This window comes from Furipterus horrens, unplaced genomic scaffold (assembly GCF_987537825.1).
Source record: "Furipterus horrens unplaced genomic scaffold, mFurHor1.1.pri manual_scaffold_1, whole genome shotgun sequence".
Classification (NCBI taxonomy): Eukaryota; Metazoa; Chordata; class Mammalia; order Chiroptera; family Furipteridae; genus Furipterus; species Furipterus horrens.
In genome coordinates, this window is record NW_028327171.1 from 164,251,386 (window position 1) to 164,277,026 (window position 25,641).

General features: G+C 40.0%; 1 protein-coding gene across 4 annotated transcripts in view; it reads left to right on the top strand.

Moving 5' to 3' along the window:
* Window positions 1-25,641, top strand: part of NOSTRIN (nitric oxide synthase trafficking) — a 62,735-nt gene that overhangs the window by 13,522 nt on the left and 23,572 nt on the right. For 3 of the 4 annotated variants that reach the window (XM_090280508.1, XM_090280503.1, XM_090280511.1), the window contains exons 3-7: window positions 12,902-12,985; window positions 15,824-15,886; window positions 16,069-16,150; window positions 18,973-19,035; window positions 21,544-21,642. In XM_090280508.1, coding sequence (XP_090136634.1) covers window positions 12,902-12,985; window positions 15,824-15,886; window positions 16,069-16,150; window positions 18,973-19,035; window positions 21,544-21,642 — 391 coding nt within the window. The remainder of the gene's footprint in view (window positions 1-12,901; window positions 12,986-15,823; window positions 15,887-16,068; window positions 16,151-18,972; window positions 19,036-21,543; window positions 21,643-25,641) is intronic. The other variant, XM_090280509.1, reaches the window with a different exon arrangement.

Consider the following 25,641-nt stretch of genomic DNA (forward strand, 5'->3'; position numbering starts at 1 on the left):
AAAGTGTGCATTGGCAGTATGCAGCTCCTCCTCTCCAGTTGCAGCCAGTGATGTGGCTGGAGGAGTCATCACAAGCTGCCCTACTTTCCAGAACACAGTGGTATATTTTGATACTTGAGAGATTGGTTTGGAGAGTGACTCTTCTCTGTTGCACATTTATCACTTGGGTGCCATAAAAATCTGGGAGCAGCAGGAGTTAATTCTGCTTGGGAATGTTCACTCAAGTCTCTTGATTCCTCAGACTGAGATCACCCCCTCCTGGGCCCACTGTTTTTCCTGATGGACCCACCACTGTTGTGCTTCTCACACTGATGGCAATTGTTAGTGGACAGATCTCTCTCTCCTATGAGGGCAGGGCTGTGTCTTAGTTGCCTTTGTATGCTGAGCTCTTATAGCCTGACCTTTTGACTTCTTCAGTAAATGTCTGATAAATGATTAGAAAAGTCATTTTAAATATCCATCCATCTAATGGATGAAAGAAAAGTCACCATTTTCGGTATCATCTTCTTTTAATACTAGATGGGACCATGTGTAACACTGTTCCCGGTGCTGAAATGAGCACGCTTAACTCAGTCAAGAAGTTATAAAAATTTCTGCTTAAATTTAGAGAACTCAAGGACTGAATCAGGCCATAAAGATGTAGACCGTTTTTCTATGACTAGATAGCTTTATAATAAACAACTTTAAAGAGACTTTCAGACTAGAGTGTTTATTTTTTTAAGGTAATCCATTTCAAATTTAAATGATCGCATGTGTATCATAAGAACAAAGACACGGGCCAATTGCATCCTGCTCTAGTACGTCAACAACAAAGGAGAGCATTAGCTTTATCGGGAACAAGGGAAGATACAGGAGAGCTCAGACAGACTCTTACAAAGAAAATAACCAGGTTTGGCAAGCAAAGCCAAAAAGAAAAAATTTCAGAAGAAGAAGTTACTTCAGTCTTAATAGTCAAGTTGCTTTGATTATATGACAGGAATAGGGAGAACTAATCTGGAAAAGAATTTCTCCTCTAAGAATGTATTTTTATCAATCTCAAAAGAAATTATTTAAAATAAGACCAGTTAACTATTAATGCAAATTTAACTCATTGCCTGGGTCAAAAGCATCTCCCTCCTGCACATCAGGAAGAATCTGTACACATTATTAGCCATGCATGTGGTCTGGGTTGCAGTCATCTGGACCTTGATTATTTGGTGTCCCCATATTCAAAATTAGTGCCTGGTAGAGAACCATAAAGACCGAAGGCAGGTGATAAATTATGCCTGGCAAACAGGCTCAACAATGAACTACATAAATTTGGGGAAATCATTGCTCCAAAACTGCCTTGTCCAGGTCCCTCTGCATCTGCACCCTGCCACAGGTATATCTCCTGTACATGGAATCAGAACATCCCTTCTTACCTGTGTCTCTATCGAGATTGCTTCCTAGGGCTGTCCTAGGTCTGTCCCAGACCTATTTAGGTGCAAAACCCTGCACCCACATAATCGAGATAAGCAAACAACTCCAATGAAAGAGAAACACTTGGGTAGCTAAATATATCTTCCTTCATAGTTTTACATTCTTATGGAACAGAATTTAGAATTTGAAAATCTAAAAAATACAAATTAGCAAATTATGTGCACATCTCTGGGATAAAAGCTGCATAGCACAAGTACTAAAAGGAGATCTAGTGTTTTACTCAGGTCAAAATTACCTTGGTATCAGGTCATTTATTCAATAGGTACTTTTCTGAACATTTTGTAAAGTTTACTTTGTACAGCTAACTTATTTCCCCTTAACCAAGATGCCATTTTTGAGTTGCTTTATGTTTATTCCTGATAAATGTGCGCTTGCCAAAGTCTCTTTACACTTGCGCTTTAAGCTTTCGTCCCTTTGCTCAGCTGGTTGATCATGTGGTTAACCTGAAGGATGCTTACCCACCTAAAGAGTCAATATTTTGGGGAAACTGTTTTCTGAGGAACACAAACTCTATTAATCTAAGAATACATGGCACATTGTGGTTATTTTAGAGGGTATTTCTACATGTCAGCTGGGAAGGACAGGAGCCACTTTCTTTGCCAGGGTTGGGTCATTTCTTTCCCATGAGGGGTGATTCTTTTTCTTTTCTTTTTTTTTTAAATAAATTTACTTATTTTTAGATAGAGGAGATGGAGGGAGAGAGGGAGAGAAACATGGATCGGTTGCCTCTCGCACTCACATGCCCTAACTGGGAATGAAACCAGTGACTTTTCAGTTTGCAGGACAACTCCCAACCCACTGAGCTACAACAGCCAGGGCCACGGGGAGTGATTCTGAAATGACTTTTTTCCATAGTGTTTGAAGTGAGTTGACGTGATAGCCATAGAGAAAGGATGAATGGTCACAACACAACTGATGTTATATTGCCTTTACTCTCCCCATTCTGTGAATTCAGTTATTATTTCCCTAGACATACGAATGATAAAAAGCAGTTTCCCACCAGCTGTCTAGATATGAGTTTTGGGCTTCTTTTCTCTTAAATGACTGAACTTACTACATATGAATCAATGATACCTTTCCCTGTATTAGAAAAATACCTGGAACACCAATACTCTAGAAGAAGCTGTTACTTAGAATATAGGCAAATAAAACAGTATTCTTGGAAAACACAGGAGGCATTTCTACTGAGGGCTGTCACATAGAAAATCAGAAAGGCCAGCATCATGAAAGGCATGAGCTCCTTTGAATTAAGGATACCTGCCACATAAAATACAATCAGTAAATACTTTTAGCTTGGCTGACTAAATAAATGAAATATGGTTAAGGGTTTATTTTCTAAACAACCACATTATTAGAACAAGGTCTTTATTATCCTTGGAATGTGGTTCTGCAAAACAGTTCTGTAATAGTGCGTGGCTGCAAGACACAGCCTCATAATCAGGCTGTGAATTCAGAAAATGTTTCACTTCCAAGCTCAGCTGCCTTCTTGCATTTGTTCAAACTGGTGGTGATAGAAAAGTGCAGTTGTTATTGAAACACCACTTTTCCTGGAAATTCTGCCATTCACTGCCACGCTTAGCTTCTTTTATCCAATTAGTTGCTTCAGTTTCCTTTTTTATAGTAGCAACTCAGATTTATTCAGAGACACACAGCAGCTCCTAAGATGCCTCATGCCAGAGTCAACAGGTTCTCTTTAACACAATTACGGATCAGATTTTAAAAGACAAAGACACATTCCCAGAAACTATTAAGTGTTTGGTCCCCTGCCCCTTCACAGATAATGTTTAAACAGGCTTTGATGGGAAAGATTAATTGATCCTCTATAAGGAAGATTAGGTTTCCAAATGCCAAGTATCACTACTGTGGACATTAAAAAAACAAAAACAAAAAAGGAAAAGAAAGGAAGAAAGAAAAGAGGAGAAAATAAAATAAAAATAAAAATAAAGTTTAAGAAAGGGTAGTTGATCATTATTCCATCCATGATTCATTATAGATGTTGTCTACAAAGGAGTAAATAATTAAAAGGAAATCTCTGGTAAATCATCACCTTTTCTACTCAACTCATAGCCTGGGTGATCTTAACCCCCACAGCTTCAGCTTTCTTTTGCATATTGATGACTTCTACATGTATATTCCCAGACAACATGTCTTATATATACTGATCATATATCCAACAGTCCACTGGACAATTCCACCCGGGTGTTCCATGGAGACACAGTCAGCCTATCCAGAACAGTGTCTATCAGCTTTTCCCTAAAGCTGGAACTCCTAGATCTCTTTTTTACTATGGCGACAGGGACCACTGTCCACCCAGTCAAGCCCAATACCTGGGAGCCACCCATAATCCCTTCTTCTATCTTAGTTTATGACCAAATCATATTTCTCTCTTCTAAACACCTCTTATACCTTATAGCTTTCTTTTCACTTCACTGCCTGTTCCATTGTTCTGGCAAAAATCTCTGAACCCTTTCTTCTGTCTAGGGGCACTGCCTGTCAGCTGCGTGGTCTGTACGCTGCACAAGGGCACCTGTCTGAGGGGCCATGTGAAGGCTGGGATTGAAACCACCCCCAACCCTCAAGTCTTATACCCTGGGTCAGAGTTGTGTTCCTTCACAGGATCTTTTTCTAATTCAAGCAACTAAGGAGCTGGCTGGGGCCCTATCTCTGTCTCTGGTTCTTCTTCCACTCTGGCCATGACCTTGTTTAAGACCCTTTAAAGACTCCCCATCACCTTCAGTATAAAATTCAGCCCTCGTAGTATTTTCTAAAAGAAATCTGGGTTCTTCCTTCATATGAAGCTTGTCTCTCCATCTCCCCATCACCCAAGTTCCTCTCCATCTCACTGAACAACTTGCAGTCACCCCCAGTGGGTCCCCGCCACCCCTCCCACCCACTCCTACCCTTCATCGTGGGTCCCTGCATTTGTGCAGGCTATATCCTCTGCCTTGTAGACACTCTGCACCTTCAGTGCCAGGCTCCAGTCAGTGCATTAGGATTCAGCCATCCCTTTGTAATGGGCCTTCCTTGACTCCAGTCCCCAGTCTCAAAAAAGTGCTCCTCAGAGATGTGTACAGTTAGTGCTTACCTCTGATACAGCTCTTACTGCCCTACACGGTTACCCTTTGTTCACTTGTCTGTCTCCTCCACTGGAGGCTGAGTGCCTTGAGGGTCCTTCTGTCCCATGTGACTAGCACAGAGCCTGACACAGAGCAGACATTCAAGAGATGCTCACTGCGTGAAGAAAGGGATTCATGTATGAGTAACTACCTTCAGACATTCTTAACTTTTAAGGAGTTCAAGTTAGGTTATTTCCGAAGAGCAACAAATGAGTGTGTCAAAGAAATTTACTTACATAGTATGTAGAATATTATTGTGAACAAAAGCTGGAAAAGAATAATAAAATCACAGATGAGACTGTTTATCCAGCACAATCTATAGATCAAGCACTGTATTAAACGTGTCTCAGATTTAGTCTTTTTTACTTTACTTCTTACAACCCAATGCAGTACAAATGTACTCTCTGATACAGTCCTAGTTTACAGTTGGGGATATGGATGAGATGATACATTTTGATTTCTACCCACTTTAACCAGGGCTCTGAGTGAGGGCATCTTCCAAATGGACACTGTGGGACACTGCTGTGGGAGTCCCAATATTCTCAGGGGGTCCTTTTAGGGTCCTCTGTGGGTAGGGACATCAGCAGCCTTCAAGCCCAATGGCTTTCAAACTTGGTAGCATACTAGTCTGTGCCGAGCCCTCAACGGACACTTAAGAGGGTGAGATGGTTAAACAGGCTGGACTTAGCTCCCTCCTCCCTCTCTCGCTTAATTAGAACAAAGTATTTCTAACAATAAAGTGGGTTCTGCATAAAATTTTGTTTTCTAGCTAAAAGGTTTTGAAACCTACCCTCCTGTCCATTTTACCTGACTTTCCCCATGACGACAGTTTCCCCAACCCCTTTTATAAACTTGCTCAGTGCAGGCCTCAGCAGACACAGAGGATCTGAAGTCCCAGAGCTACCACAGCTGTCCATTCACTGGGCTAGAAGTGAGCAGTGACTCAGTGGGACTCTCAGACTAGACACCCAAGAAAGGTGACCTCCTGGTCTCATCCTCCCATTTCACCTCTTGTACTGTTCTCAGGAACCAGAACTGAGGCAATCAGTAATGCTGAAGTGGGTATTGTGGGCTAGCCCGAGAGCCCAGCCGCTAGAATAACAGAGCTTCCATGTAAGAATGTGTTTCAAATTGCTTATAACTAGCTTTTAAATATAGCCTGTTTGTAAGATGAGCTTGTGATTATCTCTCAAAAGACAAATTGATAAAGCTCGGGTGGAAAATGTCAGCATACCAGGTCCCCAATTAGAAGCTGTTGCTAGTGGAAGGTAGGAAGCCAGAGATGGGGGTGATACTATAAACAAAGACTTTCAGATTACTAAAATTCCTTCTGAATTCATAATGAAGGCAGGGCTCTGTCCCCTGCTGTTTTCAAGCTTGAGAGTGCCTTCGTTCCATTTTAGGTTTTTATTTTTTAAATATTATTTTTCAATTACAGTTGACATTCAATATCATTTTACATTAGTCTCAGATGTACTGCACAGTGGTCAGACAATCATACTTTTCAGAATGGCCCCTGGTAGTTCCAGTACCCACCTGGCATCACACATAATTATTACAGTATTATTGGCTCTATTCCCTGTGCTATACTTTACACTCATGACTATTTTGTAACTACACATTTGTAGTTTTTAATCCCTTTACCTTTTTCACCTATCCCCTAAATCCCCTCCCCTCTGGCAGCCATTATAGTCTGTTCTCTGAATCTATGAGTATATTTCTGTTTTGTTCATTTATTTTGTTCTTTAGATTCCACATATAAATGCACTCATGTGATATTTGTCTTTATCTGACTTATTAACTGAAATAAGTGTAATACCCTATAGGTCCACCCATGCTGTTGCAAATGGTAATATTTCATTCTTTTTTTATGGCTGGGATATATATATCTCACAACTTTTTATCCACTTGTCTATTAATGGGCATTTGGGCTGCTTCCATATCCTGGCTATTATAAATAACACTAAAATGACCATAGTGGTGCATATCTCTTTTATTTAATTCCTTGTAGACACAGGGACCCACTACAGTTTATATTGTTGTTGTTTTTAACCACTTTTTAAAATCTTAATTTTATTAGAGCAGAGCATTCTAAAACTGATGGCATGGTCACTTACATCCTTGCAGTTTTAATTTGTGTTCTACCTAAAATATTGAATCTGATACCATGTATTTTCTATCTCTTCATTCTATCAAAAGTATAATTTATTTTAAATTCTAAGACAAATGTTAGTCTTTGACACATTGGTTGATGTTCATTATTACTAATGAAAATTTATTAACCTGTCTCCACATGTTGAGAGACAATCAGAACATAAATGGATTAAAAGTCGGTGCATGCCATTTCTCTGGTCCAGGATCTTTAAAATTCACTGGAATATTCTGCAGTTGATTTGCCCATCAGAAGATATATACATCATCAATTTCACATGCACCAAAGCAACTGCTTAAAGAAAGAATCTCAACTCCTATTAGGCAGCTATAGGGCTAGAACATTAAGTACAATTTTTTCTAGGTTTTTAAATTTCATTTTTTAATTGTTTTTCTATTACAGTTGTCCCATTTTTTCCCCCTTTGCTCTCCCCTGTTCCGCACACCTCCCTCCTCTCCCACAGTCAATTTCCACCCTGTTGTTCATGTCCATGGCTCATTTATACTAATTTCTTGACTAAACCCTTCCCCTTCTTTCCTCTCTTTTTCCCCCTCTCCCTTCCCTTCTGGTCACTGTCAGTCTGTTCCTTTTTTACATGCCTCTGTTTCTATTTTGCTCATTTGTTTGTGTTGTTCATTAGGGTCCTGTGTTAGGTGATATCATATGGTATTTGTCTTTTGCCACCTGTCTTACTTCACTAAACATAACACTCTCCAGTTCCATCCATGCTGTAGCAAAAGGTAAGAGTTCCTTCTTACTTTCTGCTCAAGCACAATGTTTTTAGAAGCATGTTTCTAATTGCTTTAATGAGGGAATGAAAATTCTAGGTCTCAATTTGAGATGAACTCTGCCTCTCCTGACTCCTGAGTTGACTTTTAGGCTAGAAAACATGATAAAGCTGTTCTCTTCAAAGGACTCAGCAGTGTGAGGTGGGGAGTGGTGTGGAGGGGGCTGCACATAGCCACTTCTGCTTGGGAAAATTCCAAAGTCACTTCATTTCTGTTTGGCAAGAATTCTTGTATAGACATATGGTTTTATTAGACCATAAGCACAGATGGGCCACATGGCAGTGTTTGTTCAATTTACAAACATTCCAGGTTTAAAAGTGACAGCTCTGTCTTTGCTTGCTCAGTTGGAACATAACTTCTCAGAATCATTTTCTCCAGGGAGAAATTTAGCCATTAACCTCTGTAAAGATAAACACCATTCAGGGCCTGAGGCCTGGGAACCTTCCATCTGCAGGCACACTCATCAGAAAGGGAGTCCAGCCATAGTGTTCCTCTCCCCACGTACCCACGCCCACCCTCTGACTCTAGTTGCTTTCATTTCCTTCTGATTTGCGGAGTAATCTACTGAGGATTCTGAAATGGCTTTAGGTTTTAAAATGCAAGAGGAGATGATTACAGCCTGCTTTGCATGGTCGATTTAAATGCTAGTTCTAAAACCCTTTACTATATCGAAGGTGGACAGACGAGAAGCTATGTCTAACTCAGTTCCGCCTCAGAGGGCTATGTTGGTGATAGCTGATATCTGAGAGCCCGCCCTTCCCATTTTCCAGGCTTTTTAACACCTCCTGCTCCCCATTTGGGAACACACCTTACAATAAATAGCTCAGCTCAAGTATTGTTGGAAGAAGCCTCAGGAAACTCAGTATGCTCTGAGGCTGCTGTGGATTCTGGGTAGGCTGCTAGGCCACCAGGAGCTATGGTGATTCAGAAACACTGCAATTAAAGGCAAAACGAGAGGCAGCATCAATCTTTAAAAGTACTTATGTTTGACTTCCCTCACAATTCTTCATCTGCAGCCCCTTCCCCGCAGTTTCAGAGGAGGAGACTGGAGTGGCTAAGCAGGCAGGTTCTTGAGCCAGCCTGCTCATGTTTGAATCCCAGCTCTGTCACTTCTTCATGGGTGGCCTCTGGCAAGTTACTGACTAGACTGTCTGTGCCTCGCTATTTCTTTTCATAAAATGGGTAGAGTAAGAGTGCTCACCTGTTGGGAGTTACCACGGAGTAAATGAGGAAACATACCTACAGCACTTAGAATGCTGCCTGGCATGTTAAGTGGCCAATAAATGTTGGATGTCATTACTTTGTGTGTAGGCAGATTGTAGGCGACACATTGTCAGGAGAGCATGGTTTGGATTTTGAATCTATAGACCAACCTCTATATACAAATCTGCCCTGTTGCAGACTTCTAAGATACTGGCATATAAAGAGAAACCTTGCAAAGCAAGAAATGCTGTGTGGTAATTCTACCTCTTTATGCTGGTTTCCTACCATGCTCAAGCGAAAGCCAGCAGAGGTGCTGGAGCTCATGAGTAAAGGTGGCCAGGCCCAGAACATGAGAGCAGTAGCTCCACGGGGGGCAGGACCCTCTCCCTTTCTTGACACTGAAGCCCCACGTTTCCCCCTAGGTGGATCTGATTAAGTTAGTGATTTAAAGGAAAGGAGCTCTTCCTTCTGGGTATTGTTTTTTCTGTTTCTGCTTAGCCTCTAGGACACGTTGTGCAGCCTGCAAGGACATTAGAAAAGTGAAACTCAATTCCAAGGAACAGGCTGTGCCTGACAGCATTGACCTTTCCTGTTGGAACCCATTCTGAATCGTTCTGGAGCTGATGGACGTGAACACTTCCCCCGCTCCTCCCCATCTCTGTATATTGGGGTGTTCTGAATGCTTAGAGATCTTTTGGAGTACATAATAATAATGATATTAGAAAAATTAATATTTGTTAGGAACTTGTATGGTGCCCAGTTCCGAGCTTAGCACTGCAAAGGCTTCATCATATTTAGTGTTCTGTGCCCTGCTTCCAAGAAAGAATGCTGGGAAGGAGAGTCCTAAAAAGCCCTCTGGTTAGCAATAGACTAGGAAAGGGTTTATTTCTCCAGCTATTCCAAGTGCTAGAAAGCTGCTGTATACTCTGGTATCAGGACTAAGCACAGCTCAAACTTGTAGGAATACATCTCAATAGTTCGGCAGTTTTAAGATTTTGAGGGTGGTGAAGTCAATACAGACGTATGGCAGAAACCAGTTAAAAATTCTAACCAAGACCTGATGAAAAGTCCATTCATTCATTCATTTACACATATACGAAGCACGTTATGTACCCCAAGCAAGCATTGTTCTAGGCTGGTATATATATATATATGTATGTATATGGCAAAGAACACAACAAATTACAGACCCTTGTGGAGCTTATATTCTAGGAATGGTCATGGACATACACTGAAAAAAATTTGTAATTTAAAATAGCGAGCTAAGTTCTGGGACATAAATAAACAAGGATGCTCTTTAAGATAGGGTAGCCTCTGAGGTGGTGATGTTGAACAAGACCTGTTGGGGTTTACATGAAGGAGAATGCCATGTGATTAGCAGAAGGAGTACACAGCAGAGGCCACAGCAAGTGCAAGGGCTCTGAGGCAGGATGGCATGTGGCTACTAGCAGAGTATAGTGAGCAAGGGAAAAACTTGTAGGAGAGGAAATCGGAGAGAAAACCAAGGGTCAGATCATGTAGGTCAATAACAATTGTTCTAGTCTTTTAGCCCCTCCTAAGCTTGGGTCATTACCATATTTTAATTATCATAAAAACCTGTTAGTTTCTTATTATATTTTATTGATAATGCTATTATAGTTGTCCTGATTTTTCCCCTTTGCCCCCTTCTACCCAGCACCCCCTATTCCCTCAGGCAATGCCCCCACCATTGTTCATGTCCATAGGTCATGTATATAAGTTCTTTGGCTGCTCCATTTCCTGTACTGTACTTTATATCGCCATAGCTATTCTGTACTTCTTAATCCTCTCATCTCCTCACTCATTCTCCCACAGCCCCCTCCCATCTGGCAACCATCAAAATGCTCTCTGTATCCATGGTTCTCTGTTCTTGTTTACTTAGTTTGTTTTTTAGGTTCAATTGTTGTTAGATTTGTATTTATTGCCATTTTGTTTTTCATAGTTTTAATCTTCTTACATAAGGCCCTTTAACATGTCATATAATAATGATTTGGTGATGATGAACTCCTTTAGTTTTTTCCTTGTCTGGGAAGCTCTTTATCTGCCCTTTGATTCTAAATAATAGATTTGCTGGCAGAACAGTCTTGGCTGTAGGTCCCCACTTTTTATGACTTTGAATGTTTCTTGCCAATCCCTCTGGCCTGTAAAGTTTCTTTTGAAAAATCAGCTCAAAGTCTTATGGAAACTCCCCTATAGGTAACTCTCTGCTTTTCTCTTACTGCTTTTAAGATTCTCTCTTTATCATTAACCTTTGGCATTTTAATTATGATGTGTCTTGGAGTGAGCCTCTTTGCATCCATTTTGTTTGGGACTCTCAGTGCTTCCTTGACTTACATGTGTATTTCCTTCACCAAATTAGGAAAGTTTTCTTTCATTATTTTTTCAAATTGAATTTTCAGCTTCTTGCTCTTTCTCTTCTCCTTCTGGAATCCCTATGATGTGAATGTTGTACCTCTTGAAGTTGTCCCAAAGGCTGCTTATACTATTCTCATTTTTTGGATTTTTTTTTTCTTGTTGTTTTTTGCGTCTTTATGTTCCATATCATTGATTTGATTCTCAGCTTCATCCACTCTACTGTTGTTTCCCTGTAAATTGTTCTTTACTTCAATTAGTATATCCCTTGTTTCTGACTGGATCTAGTTTATGTGTCTCAGCATCCTCATAACCAGTGTTTTGAACTCTGCATCTGATAGAATGCTTATGTCCTTTCCATTTAGTTCTTTTTCTGGAGTTTTGATCTGTTCTTTCATCGGAGCCATTTTGTTTTTTCTCTCCTCATTTGGCATCCTCCCTGTGTTTGTTTCTATGTATTAGGTAGAACTGCTTTAACTCTGTGTCTTGGTAGTGTTGCCTAATGTAGTAGGTGTTCGATAGGGTCCAATGGTACAGCCTCCTGTATAATCCAAGCTGGGTACTTTGTCTGGGCTGATTACACTCTCCTCTTGTAGTTGAGCCTTGGTTGCCATTGGCAGTTCAATGGGAGGGATTTACCCAGGCCAGTCACCTGCAAGGATTGGCTGTGACCACCAACCTCGGCCCTCCGTGGAGAAAGAGCCATGCAAGTGGTGGTCCAAGATGGTCTGTAGCTGTCCAGTGGGTGTGCCAGCCCTGGCATTTCCCCAGGTGGTACAGGCTAAGGTCAACTCCCTCCTTTGTTTTGCCCCGGGCCACCCTGCCTGAGCTATAAAGCAATTTGGGATGCCTGCTACTTATACTGGGCTTGGAGATTTTCAGATGAAGGCGAGCTGTGAATCTAGGCTGGCTGCTGCTAGTGCCACACCTGGGTCTCACTGAAGCCAGCTGTGGCTTGTTTGAGAGGATTTAGGAAGTTGTGCAATTTGAGCCAAGACCAACCATTCACATGGAAAATCAGCCTGGGTGGGCCCATGAGTTGGGTGGGGCAGAGTCTCTGGGGATCTCTAAGGCAGGTGAAACAGTATTAGCTAGGCTGATGGAGTCTCAGATATGGCACCAGCCTGCCAGCTCCATGGCTCTGCAGGGGCAGGGCTCAGAAAAGGGACAATGGCCTTTTGCTCGCCCCAATGCCAGATACTTCAGCCTATCCCAGTATGCCATTGGTGCCCTTCAAGCTGCCACCCTGGTGCTGGAGCTCAGAGGGAGTGAGTCTGAGTAGGTGAGGCCATGTAGGGGTTCTTTAAGAGGAACTGGTTGGGGCTCCAGTAGTTTCTTCCATGACTCAATCCCTGATGGGTTTTCAGCCAGAAGTTGTGGGGACTTGTCTTACTAGCACTGGATCTCTGCGGGGATTGGTATGGGGCTGGGACTCCTCACTCATGAGATATCTCTACTGAATTTTTATTCACCACACATGGCTGTGGGACCAGCCTGTTCTGCATCTGCACCCCTCCTACCAGTCTGGATGGGTGTGGTTTCTTTAATTCCATAGTTGTCAGACTTCCATTCAACTTGATTTCTGATGGTGCTGGCTGATGGTTATTCTATACTTAAGTTGTAATTTTGATGTGGTTGTGTGAAGAGATGAGCCATGTCTGCCTATGCTGCCATCTTGACAGGAATTCCTCTTGTCTTTTCTCCATGTAGGCATTGTATTGTCAGCCAGAGCTCTCTTCTTGGTGTGTGTTGGGGGGTGGGGGATGTTGCATGATTTCTGGCACACATCCTAACTATCCCTTTGCTAACAGGGCAAACTTGGAGTTCAACTATGCCAAAGGACTTCAGAAACTTGCAATTAAGCTGAGCAAAGCAATACAGAACACAAAGAAAACGTAAGTATGTGGAAGAAGTAAGGTAAAATAATTCTTAAAAATAATAAAAAGGACCGTTTGTTCAGTTCCAGCTCTCTGCTACCAAGGTAGCAGGTACATAATGTCAAGCATGGCTTCCAGGTCTCAGGCACTTACTCTGTGCTACACATTGTGTTAAATGCTTTTATAGATACTTTCACTTAATCCTCAAAACACTTGAGAAGTCTTATTATTGTACCTGTTACAGACAAGTTCTTGAGTCTTGGAGAGTTTAAGACAGTTGCTCCAATCACACAGATAATGAGTTACAGAGCTAGATTCATTCCATGTCTTTATGACTCCTAAGTCCATATATTCAACAGGTTTTAGTGATGCTAGTTAACTTAGAAAGTAGTGTTGTTAAGTTGGAATGTCCTGGAATCAAAAAGTGTGACTCCTGTTTTCTTTCAACTTTCTGACTGAACAAATAAACTGGCTTTTCTGTGCCTTATTTCCTCCACTGTTAGATGAAGTAATGATATATACTCTATTGTGTGTGCATTTGTGTGTGTATATGGGTGTGTATATGGGGTGAGTATATTAAACAAGAAAATGTATGGAAAGAGATTAGAACATTGCATGCTGAAAAAAATGTTGGTCTACATCTTCCTCGATGCATTTCAGAATGAAGTCAATTCTTTCTTTAGGGGAGAAGAAAAAGATATTAGTATTGTAAAAAATGGCCCATTAGTGGTCATTTGTTATGAAGATTCTTGACTAATGCTTGCAGATGTCAGCCTGAACTGGCAATGCCACTGCAAATGCCTCTTGATGGTGAATGAGAGGAGAAGGAGAAAAAAAAGGAAGGCTTCAGGAGCTTATATTCTTATTCCTCTTTAGGCATCATCTGTAACAGCACATATTGACTTTGAAAGTGCTCTGACTTGTACTTTGATTTTTGGGATACTATTTTAGTAGACTACAAAGGGGTCAGTATAGCACAGTGGTTGGCTAAAGATAGACTTTATTTAGACTGCCTGGGTTTAAATTCTAGCTCTACCACTTACCAGTTAGGTGACTTAGGAAAATTTACCTTACCTCTCAGTGTCTATTTAAAATGGAAATAAAACCTATCTCACATAATTATTGTTGGGATTAAATAAGATAATACAAGGAGTGTGTGTACAACCTAGGACAGAACCAAAGTTCTGTAAGTGTTTGTTATGATTTTGATTCATAGTGGGAATAAATAGTGATAAATGGAGACTTGACTTGGGGTGGTGAACACACAATACAGTGTACAGATGTGTTGTAGAATTGTGCACGGAAGGGAAGCCTGTATAATTTGGTTTACCAGTGTCACCCCAGTAAATTTTTTTAAAAAGGAAAATAATAATTAGCTCCTAAAGAATGAAGGTGTAGGTGTGGGTCATGTGGTGTTGCAGCCCGAGCACCCAGCACAGTACCCCCAGAGAGTCGTCATGTCCAGAACGTTTGGTTAACCAGGATTAGTACTATAATGTTTAATAATAAACAGTAATTGAACTTTTACCTATACCCAAATACGTGTTAAGTGCTTGTATAAATAACCTGAATTGTTTCTAGTTTAAAAGTCCAATTAAGTGAGGGTCTGAAAAATCAAGTGATCCCTCCAAGTTCACACTGAAAACAAAGGGGGGCTTGTGGATTCACAGACCCCTCAGGGGCCAGAGCCCTACACTTCCTGCCCTGTTGTCAAGCTCCTCTGAGGGGCAAATGTCTGCTTCTCTTCCCAAAAGTCTACCTGGCTTCCTTTTTTAAAAAAAATCAACTCAATTGAGGTTTAATTTGCATGCAATAACAAGCGCCCATTTTAAGCATATGATTTGGTCGATTTTGATATATGTATACACTATGCAGCCACCACTAAGTGAACAGAGACATTTTCATTACGCGAAACATCCCTCATGCCTGTTTGCAATCCTGCCCCCACCCACTCTCAAGCGACCACTGATCTGCTTCCTGTCAAAATATAGATTCCTTTTGTCTTTTGTATCCTAAAGAATACAGTAGGTATTCTCTTGTTCCTGGTTTTGTGCCTGGCTTTGGGTATGCAGAAAATCTGGCATCCTTTGACTTAGTTCTCCCATTATCTGACTATCGGGTGCAACCTAAGTCATTTGGAGGCAAAAACTCTGCACCATCCTGATTTCAATAAGGGCACCAATCTGTCCTTTCCCTTCTATCCAAGTCCACACAGGCCTCTGTCGCTGAGGGTACTGATGGAATTGGTCTTACTGTCCTGACTTTTGAAGGCTGCTATGAGTCATGTGTGCCCCCTCCGTAGGATAAAACAGTATCACGCTTCCTAATCCTCCCTCTGCTGCTAAGGACAGGATAATGCCATCCTCTTGGATTGAGAAACTGCTCACAAGACCATAAAATATCTGAGCTGTTGTGCTAAAAGCCAACAGGGAACAGAATCTGAACCCCAACCCCAAGAGCAGTACATAGGGTGTGATCAGGGCAAATCCTTTGTCACTTAACTTCTCTGAACCTCAGTTTATTATCTGTGAAATAAAGAGCCTGAGATGATTGTCTTTAAGGGCCTCCTAACCCTAACATCCTGTCTCCTGCCTGTTCTAAATGCCTTCTCGGCCTTAGCTACTTTATTTCCCCTATTTTCTACAGACATGAAATAAAAAATGAAAATCACAAGGAAAAATGACTGAAAAATAGCAGTTTCTGTAATGAATATAGTGCACATAAATATGTTGGCAGCGTTTAATCCCATGGAGAAATTGAAATAAGAGTAGGAATGGGAGTGCAATGGCTGAATGCAATGAATCAGACTTTCTGGGAAAATGACATGCCCTTGTGCCCCCTTGTTTTTGCCTCCAGCTGTGTGGTCAGCGCCTGGGCCTGGGTCTCAGAGGGCATGAAATCTGCAGCAGACCTACATCAGTGAGTTCTTCCACCCCACCTTGCTCCAACCCCAAAGGGAGTTGTAAATATTTAATGGGTGTGTGATGATCCTTCTCTTCCAACCTACCGTAACACACCATTTTATTTCCCCAGAAAATAATTTGGAAAGTAAATACAAATCCTATTGCTATACTTGTGTGTCTCTTATGTTCTATTTTCAGAAAACTTGGCAAAGCAATTGAGTTGGAAGCAATAAAACCAACTCATCAAGTCCTGAGTGTACATGAGAAGAAGAGAAAATCAGTGAGTCAAAATCTTTCTTTCTCCCCTGTTTAAGCGAGATTTCTGTCTTTGGATCAGGAAATAAAAGATGATCTAAAAATGAAACTAGGTTTTAGAAATTCGTCATAAAAATAAAAACAAACCCAAAAATTTATGTACAAGAATGTTTGTTAAAACATTGTTATAATAGGGAAAAACTAGAAACTTCATCATCCAAAAATAAATTATAATAAATTCAAGCAATGGAATACTATGCAACCATTAAAGAATTTATGGAAGAATTTTATGATATGGAGATATTTTTAACTATCTAGTGTTAAATAAAAAAGCAGGATGAGATGGACATGGACAATGGGGAGGGATATGATTGTGGGAGAGGGGGTGGGTTGGGTGGGGAGAGAAATTGGGAGAAAAGGGGACAGCTGTAATTGAAAAACCAAAAATAAATAAATAAATAAATAAATAAAAGCAGGATGAAAAAAATCTGTCCATATGACCTCACTTTTATAAAATAAATATGTATATATGAAAAACCTCCTCAGACTGCTAATATAAATTATCTCTAGATAATGGGATCGGAGGTTACTTTTATTTCATTTTTGTACTCTTTTGTGTTTCCATTGTTTTTCAATGAATAGATAATCCTTTTATAATTAAAATAGTATCAACACATTTTTTAAAAAGAAATCCTGTTCTATGTTTATCAGCTTGGGATTAAATAAAGGCAATACTAGGTATAAATCCTCAAACAGCCCGCCAATGGAAGAAACATGACTAAACAATTCTTTCAGGTGCACCTGGCCCCCTTGCATAGTATAGTCTATTTGTGTACTTTTCCTGCCAGAACAGTTTCATTTGTGCTCATTTTTCTTTTTATTTGCATGTCACACAGTTTTTAAGTGCTTTCAATATCTTTTTAGGCAACATAGGAGTGTTTAATAAAAGTTGCTTTGCTCTGATAGGCATAGGTCATGGTCACTATTTCAAGCCCAGGTGCAGGTAAGGAGTTCTGAAGCAATAATAGGTGATACTTGGGAAGGGAAGGGGCAGTGGCTAAGGGGAGTTTCAAGTGACCACAGCCAGATAAAGCAGGTCCGAAAAGTAGTAAGTCAGTAGGATGAGGGGTTTTGCAAAAGCCTTGATGGAAGAAAAATGATTTAAAAAATATTTTATTCAAACTCATTAAACTCAATCAGGAAATGGAATTGATGTTTGTGTGGACATACATGTGTTTTTGTCAGAATGGATTTTCTACTGAGGACTAGGGTGGCGGGGAATATTTATAGTAATTACTAGAAAGCAATATAATCATCTACTATTGCAAACCAACTTAATAAAGTCCAAATGCAAGTCTACATTTTATTAATTAATACATTTTTTAACACCACATTATAATGTGATCATTGCTAGTATTTCCTTTGTAGATAGCATAAATTACTCATAGTGCTATGATCATTATCACAGTGTCTTAGATAATTAATGTCATGGTCCCAAACTGCTGTTCCAGTTCATAATCTTTTCAGCTTTGCCGCTCCCCGCTGCACCCCCACCACCTCTCCCAGTCTCACACAAAAGATAAAAGATTAGAATTTTGTTTAAACAAGTAAACTTGCCATGCCCACGTGGCTCAGTTGGTTGGAGCATCATCCCATACACCAAAGGGTTGATCCCCATCTGGGGCACATTACAAAACACAACAATTGATGTTTTTCTCTGGCATTGATGTCTCTCTCTCTCTCTCTCTCTCTCTCTCTCTCTCTCTCAGAATCACTGATGACATATCCTCAGGTGAGGATTAAAAAAATAATAAATAATAATAAAATTCTTTTTAAATTTTAAGTGAACTTGTTCCATACTTCAGCCACTTATATAGAATAAAAAAATGGCATAAAGCATAAAGTTATTTTCATTGTATTTGTTAAAATAAGTTTGGAAGAGCAGGGCTCTAAATATGGGTATTATTTATAGCCTATATATTCCAAATCTAATCAACTGGAAAAATAAAAGTGTAGTCTTCCTAGCTCTCCAGGTGGTTGAATAATGGTCGCTCTGTGGGAAACAGAAACATCTGTGTCCAGGAAGAAAGGTTCTATCCTAACTGAAGTTTGACTTCCTTGGGGAGTTGCCTAGATCCAGTTTCATCATCATTATTATTAGTGAACTTCCTATTGGCTGTTCAAAGTAATAAAATAAAGTTAATTATGATCAAGAATTCAATTCTTTTATTTTTATTTTCCCCCAATTTTCCCCTGCTTTGCCCATCACCACCCAGCCCTCCCCTCCCTTCCCTCTGGCCATCACCACACTGTTGTCTGTGTCCATGGGTCATGCTTACATGTTCTTTGGCTACTCCCTTCACCTTCTTTCAACCAGAGCCCCCCTGCCCACCCTCTATCTGACAGTTGTCAGTCTGTTCCACACAAGAATTCAATCTTTGAAGTTAATTTTCACTTCAGAGGCAATAAGACACTCAGTAAAATTAGCACCACTAGGAATGATACCAATTCTCAAGGTGCTCAAGTCTGGGCCACACGGAGTGATGCTGAAGAGGAAGTGATGGGACTGGATGTGACGTCAAACGATGCAAGATCCTCCTCCACACAGATTGTGCACATTTGTGTTGTTCTTGTGTAGTTATCTATTAGAAATAATTATTTTACCTAGTGCATTCAGGGTAACTTCTGTCAATAGCTTCTCGACAGGGAGAAGAGATAGTTTGGCTACTTTTCTCAGGAAATATGTCCACTATAGCATTTTGAAATTTCTATAAATTGTGCTATAACTAATAAGCCAGCACTGTGACAGAACAACAAGACAGAAAAAAAATGTTTTTCTCTTTGTAGCTTGATAACGAAGTTGAAAAGACAGCAAATCTTTTCATTAGCAACTGGAATCAACAAATTAAGGTAACACGAGTATCTTTTATATGAAAATTTTTTAGGATTAAAGTTTCTTTACTTTTATACAAATGTGATAATGTGTTTTAGTGTTAGTATTTCTAAGTGCTAACTGAAGGAAAAAGATGCTTTCTCACCTGAGTTATTATATAGATATGTCTTTCAACTCAATCAATGGAAGAGCAGGGCTCTAAATATGGGTATTTATAGCCAACACATAGCATTTATTGTGTGCCAAGTGCTATATGCTATATATTTAATCATCACATTGTAGTATATGACCTTGCATTGTCTAACCCTAAAGATGGGTGGGGAAACTGAGGTACAGAGAGGTAAATAATTTGCCTAAGGTTACAAAGCTGGTTAATGCTTGAAACAAGAAGTGTTACAAGTTGGGCTCCAGGGTACTCTTAATCATTTTACTACATTGACTGCCTCTGTATAATTTGTAACTTGGGGCAAGTGGCAAATACTATCTGAGTTTTGGTTTTGTCATTTGTAGAAGGGAGTTTGTGATCTGTCTCAGTAGTAAGAGGCATGCCATGAAGGGTGGGTAACAACATGTAAAGGGAAATACATATATATATTGATTCCACAGCTATGTATGGTCCATTTCTTGTGTACCACACTGTGCTAAGATATAGTTCTTATTTCCCAGTAATTTTAAATTTAATTGATAGGTAACATATGTGCAGGAAATAGTGAATTAATTCTAAGAGAAGAATTATGATCTGATATGAGACTTTAGAGAATACCATTTTAGGTTCTTAAGCAGAGGGGATAACAGATGGAACCCGTATATATGTACAGAAGATTATTCTAGAACAATCCAGTTTAGGAGGAACTCAATTTTAGTAGAAAGGACTAGAAAGGGAACCTGCCAAGAAAAACCCAAGGACACTCTTTGAAAAGAGTTGTGCTCCAAAAGTTGAAATTCTCCTTTTTTTGTCTTTGAAGTGTCAGACCCCCAAAGAAACCCTTCCAGGTGGACAGCCACCCCTATATATAAATAACTAGAGACCCTCAGAAACAGGCAGCCTGTGCCAGCTCTCAGTGTTGCCGCTGAAGCTTCAGCTGAAATCGAAGATTCCATGAGATCAAAAACATTAATAAGAAGTGTTCGAGATAAATTAATTTCTATACCCACAATAGTAGTACTGATAAAAGTAGACTCATGAGAATCACATTTATAATCCATATTTAAAAGTCTCATAAACAGCCTCTCGTCAATTGTTTACAGTTTTGCTCTTGATTTTGTAAGCTTTTTAAAACAGATTTTATTTTTTAAAGTCCATTTTTTAAATATTCAGCTTTCACTGGAAATTCAATATAATGGACCAAAAGAGAGAAACCAGGCTCAGCAGCTGCAATTTTTTTCAGGAATGAAAAGCATCTTTTGTTATTTCCCAGTTTCCACCAACTAATTTTCCCAATTAAAAGTGATTTTTTTGTGTGTGAAGACTGACAGAGAAATTAGAGAACATAAAATTCTTGAGCTATTATAATACCACCACCACCACCACCCTCCCCCAGTGACAGTTCAAAGGATTCAGCATGTCAGTAATGAAGTGCAGTCTGTTCTGGAGACACAGATGAAAAGCCTTAAAGGACCGAAGCTCTTGCCTCACGCTCTCATTTATCTCTGGGCATGTGACCAACTGAAGGTGGAGGAAGAGGGTCTAGGAGTTTCTTGCTCCTTGAATACCCTTTTGTAAAAGCTTCATACATTTAGGAATTTTTTAGAAGCCTTTGCTTCTGATTGAGAGACCTGAGCTTTTCCCTTCATTATCTGATTTTACAGTTCTTGCAATCTTGAGGTGAAAAACCACACAGTCTTTCAATTAACCCAGTTTCTGAAATAGGCTGAATCCAACTCAAACTGAAAGCTTTTTATCTCTGGAGCATCACCTCCTGCCAAATTGGAATTGTGTAGAAAATCATCACCTGAATCATAATATACTCTGAGGTTTGAGGCATCAACAGAGTAGGGGGACTTTTCTTCTTTCTTCCCTACTCTCCCCACCATCACCCCCTTCTCACAAATGCAGGGCAGATCATGAGATGCCGGGCAAATCCCAGCTCTTAAGCCTGGTCATCAGGAAGCAAAATTCCCCTTTGCTGTAAGTTTTAAGAAAGCATCTTAAAACAACCTCAGTTGTGGTCCATGTTGATTTAAAAGAACGACGCAAGCACTCTTTAATGTTCGTTGTGTTATTTATTTTTTGTATGTGGTGACGCCATTCCCTTCCATCATGTTAGCTAGAATAATGTTTGGATGCTTGCAGTTCTTTGGTGATTTAGCAAAATTTATAACCCTCTTGAGCGTACCCACTACATGAAAAAATATACAGTGGTTCTCAGGGCAAAATGTTAGCTATTGCAATATTTTAGTCAGATTTGGAAGTGAAGGTAGAAATGAAGAATTATAAATAAGAATTTTTCCCTTGATAACAGTTTCTGCTCTCTCTCTCTCTCTCTCTCTCTCTCTCTTTTTTCCTGTATGTTTTTTGACTCTAGGCCAAAAAAAAATTAATGGTGACTACCAAGAAACATGAAGCACTTTTCCATCTTATAGAGAGCTCCAAGCAAACCATGACTGAAAAGGAGAGGCAAAAGGTAATGTGCCATGGCCAGCTGGATGCATGGGGTTTGGAGTCGGGTGGGCTCTGTGCCCTTAGCTTTGAGTATGAGAGAGGAGGCTGACTCCTGCTCTGTGAAGGATCTCTGCAGAGCTTTAGTGATGAATAGTATCAGAAGGGATTCTAAATCATTCCTGGTCCACACATATTTTTAAAAGATATTATTGAAAGATGACAAATTAGGCCAGTGGTATCCACATTTTTCTGATGGGGACCCTATTAATTAAACACCTCTCAGTTCACACCCTAAGTAAATTAAATATATGTATATATATATATATACACACACACATATTTATTATATAATGTATTTTACCTATGTTGTATATAATATGTAGTACTTTGTATATTATATCAATATGTTATGAACCTATGAAACAAAAAAGTAGAAATGTTTGAATGATGAGGTAAAGATGAAATAACATTTTAAATGATTAGCTAATCATCATATCTTTACATAATCATTAAATGACAGTTCTAGACATGAATATACACTTGGGACAAGGTTCAACCTTAACTATAATAAGTATGAATTCATATTTCTGATAGTCCTCTTGATCTTTTTAATTTTTTTGGTCACCTTCTTATCAGATGTCATGAGCTCATTCCAGTTTTTGCTTTTTCACATGGGTGAGAATGAGCTCACAACAAGGAGTGGGAGAAAGCATCAGCTCTGTCACCTTCTTCTGGCTTCTTTATGTTTATAGTGTTAATGTTAACGTCGAACTACAGCTTCTTGGCAGAAATCTCTTTTTAAAGTATATTTTATTGATTATGCTGTTACAGTTTTCCCAATTTTTCCCCTTTACTCCCCTCTGCCCAGAATCTCCTTTCCCTCCAGCAATCCCACCCTCCTTAGTTCATGTCCATGGGTCATGCATGTAAGTTCTTTGGCTCCACCCTTTCCTATATTATTCTTAATATGCCCCTGTCTCTTTTATACCTATCAATTATGTTTCTTGATCCCTGCACTATTTCCCCATTTATCCCCCTTCCCCCTCCCAGCTGATAACCTTCCAAATCATCCCCATACTTATGATTCTGTTGCTATTCTGGTTGTTTGCTTAGTTTGTTTTTGTTTTTATTTTTTAGATTCAGTTGTTGATGGTTGTGAGTTTGTTGTCATTTTGATGTTCATAGTGCTGATATTCTTTTTCTTAAATAAATCCCTTTAACGTTTCATATAATAATGGCTTGGTAATGAAGAACTCCTTTAGCTTTACCTTGTCTGGGAAGCACTTTATCTGCCCTTCCATTCTAAATTATAGCTTTACTGGATAGAGTACTCTTGGTTGTAGGTCCTTGCATTTCATCACTTTGAATACTTCTTGCCTGCAAAGTTTCTTTTGCAAAATCAGCTGATAGTCTTATAGGCACCCCTTTGTAGGTAACTGACTGATTTTCTCTTGCTGCTTTTAAGATTCTCTCTTTATCTTGAACCTTTGGCATTTTAATTATGATGTGTCTTGGTGTGGTCCTCTTTGGGTCTTGCTTGTTTGGGACTCTGTGCTTTTGGACTTGTATGTCTATTTCCTTCACCAATTAGGGACATTTTCCTTCATTATTTTTTCGTGTAAGTGTTCAATTTCTTGCACCTCTATGATTTGGATGTTGGTATGTGTCAAGCTTTCCCAGAGATTCCTAAGCCTCTCCTCATTTTTTTCAATTCTTGTTTCCTCTTTCTGTACTGGTTGATTGTTTATTTCTTCCTTATGTTCTAAATAATTGATTTGAACTCCAACTTCCTTCCCTTCCCCATTGGTTTCATGTGGATTTTTCTTCATTTCACTTAGCATAGCCTTCACTTCTTCCCTTATTTATGCATTTTCAATACTCAATCATGTCTGTCAAGTCTGTGAGCATAGTTATCTTCTCCTTGCTTAGTTCTCCCATTGGAACCTTGATCTGTTCCCTCTTTTGGGCCATACTTCTCTGTCTCCTCAACTTAACAGTCTCCTATGTGTGCTTCTGTGTCTTAGGTAGAGCTGTTGCACCGGTTACATTGTAAGAAGTGGAGTCTTAGGTGTTTTTCAGTGCAGGGTGACCCGTTTCACCATGTTATGCACTATATGTGGGGGAGGGACCTAAGAGGGAACAATACTGCTTGCTCAGCACTCACCCCTTTTCCAGGCACTTCTCCCACTTCCATATGAGACTGGTGTCGCTCTAGCTGTTGCCCTGGTTGTGGTTCCCAGAGTGGGTGGGTCTGTAGACATTCTAGGATGTTCTGGATCTGGGCCTCTAAACAAACAGACTCTGCTGAGATACCAAAATTTCCTTCTGCTGCCCCAACCCCCAATGGTTTGCACAGTCAGAAGCAATGAGGCTTTATTTTCCCTGGTGCTGGAACTATGAGCTACGTAGTCTGGTCTGGGGCTGAGATTGCTCCCCAGGTGTCCCTCCCAACTTTTATAATGTGTGACTGCATCTTGGACCAGTCAGCCACAGCCACTGCCTTGTTGCTGCTACAGCCACCACCACACAGCATCATCTCCATGCTGGCTACGCCCCTCCTGTCTGGATGAGGATTACTTCTTTATATATTTGTTTGTTGGACTTTTATGCAGTTTGATTTTCTGGTAGTTCTGGTTGTTTTTAGTTTTGAGGTAGTTGTATTCCTTCTTATGGTTGTGGAAGGAGGCAAAACATGTCTACCTATACCTCCATCATGGCAGGAAGTCCAGAAATCTTTTTAAGAGATTTGTGTATTTTGTTTATATTAACTCAACTTAAGCAAGATAATAAATCTGTATATTTGCATGACCCAGACACATGTCAATGGCCACATGTCCCAAGATGTTGAAACCTTCTCATATTATAAAATCCCACTCATCCTCCAGGACACTTTGGGATCCACAGCTATCCATGTGTGGGCATCAGTATCAACTTATATATCAAATAAAAGTAAGGAGTAAGCTTTAGGCAAAAATGAACACAAATAACCCAAAAAGATTATCTCATACACCTCTTGTGGTATGTGCTGAGGTGGGAAAGCTTTGAAATCACCAATATCTTCCCCAAAAGATGGAGTCCCCATAAGGAAATGGGGGAGCTCTACTATACCCCAAAACACCCTTAAATAAAGAAGAAAATTTTCATGACAAGTAATGCTGTTATTTCATCTGAAGAAACTATTAGTTGAATAACTTAAATTCATTATTAGCAGGATTTAACAAGGTTCTCATTTCTTCACATGTCAATCTTCACAGTTTGAAATAATCATAACAAATATTGAATAATGAGACAGACTCCAAGGAGGCAAAACCACAGTACGTTAAAATGTTAAATACCAGACCTGTTTTAGGCATTCAAAGCCCACAGCAGAAGCTGTTCTATATTGATGTCAAGCAATAGCAAAATAAAAAACATGGGCAGCTAAGTGGTGGATTTCCTCTTCCTTCCCTCATTAGAAGCTTCCCTGGGAGGTGAAAGTCTACAGTCTGCCCTCCTCCAACTGGTCCTGTAACCATAGTCTTTGGCTGTCATTACATCACAGGTCCCTACCATCTTCACCAGTTTATCTGTTAGGTTTTTCTTTTTAAGTCCTAAAGCTGAACAGCTAAGGCAGCATTCATTTTCTCACCTCACAGAGAAATGCCTGTGATCTCCAGCCTGAGCTATTGCTTCTATGCAGCTCAGCAATTCTTCCTGTTTTCCTGCTCAGGATCCCTTGTTCTTGCCAGAAGCTGATCTAAGTCTCCATTTTTCTTGCACCTCCATCCTTACCACTCACTCTCTATAGACTATCTTGCCTCCTATCTCACAGAATAGAAGTCAGCACAGGCACCCGCCTACTAAAGTCATATGTGCAATGGGACAGGCCAGCTCTTTATATGCTCAGTTCCTCATCCCATCCTCTCTCTCAGAGTTGCTTCTCTGGTTTACTCCCCCTCCCCTATATCTTGGACATACCCCTCTCCAACAGTTCCTTCCCATCAGCCTTCTCGAGTCGAGCCAGGGAGACAGCATTCCATGG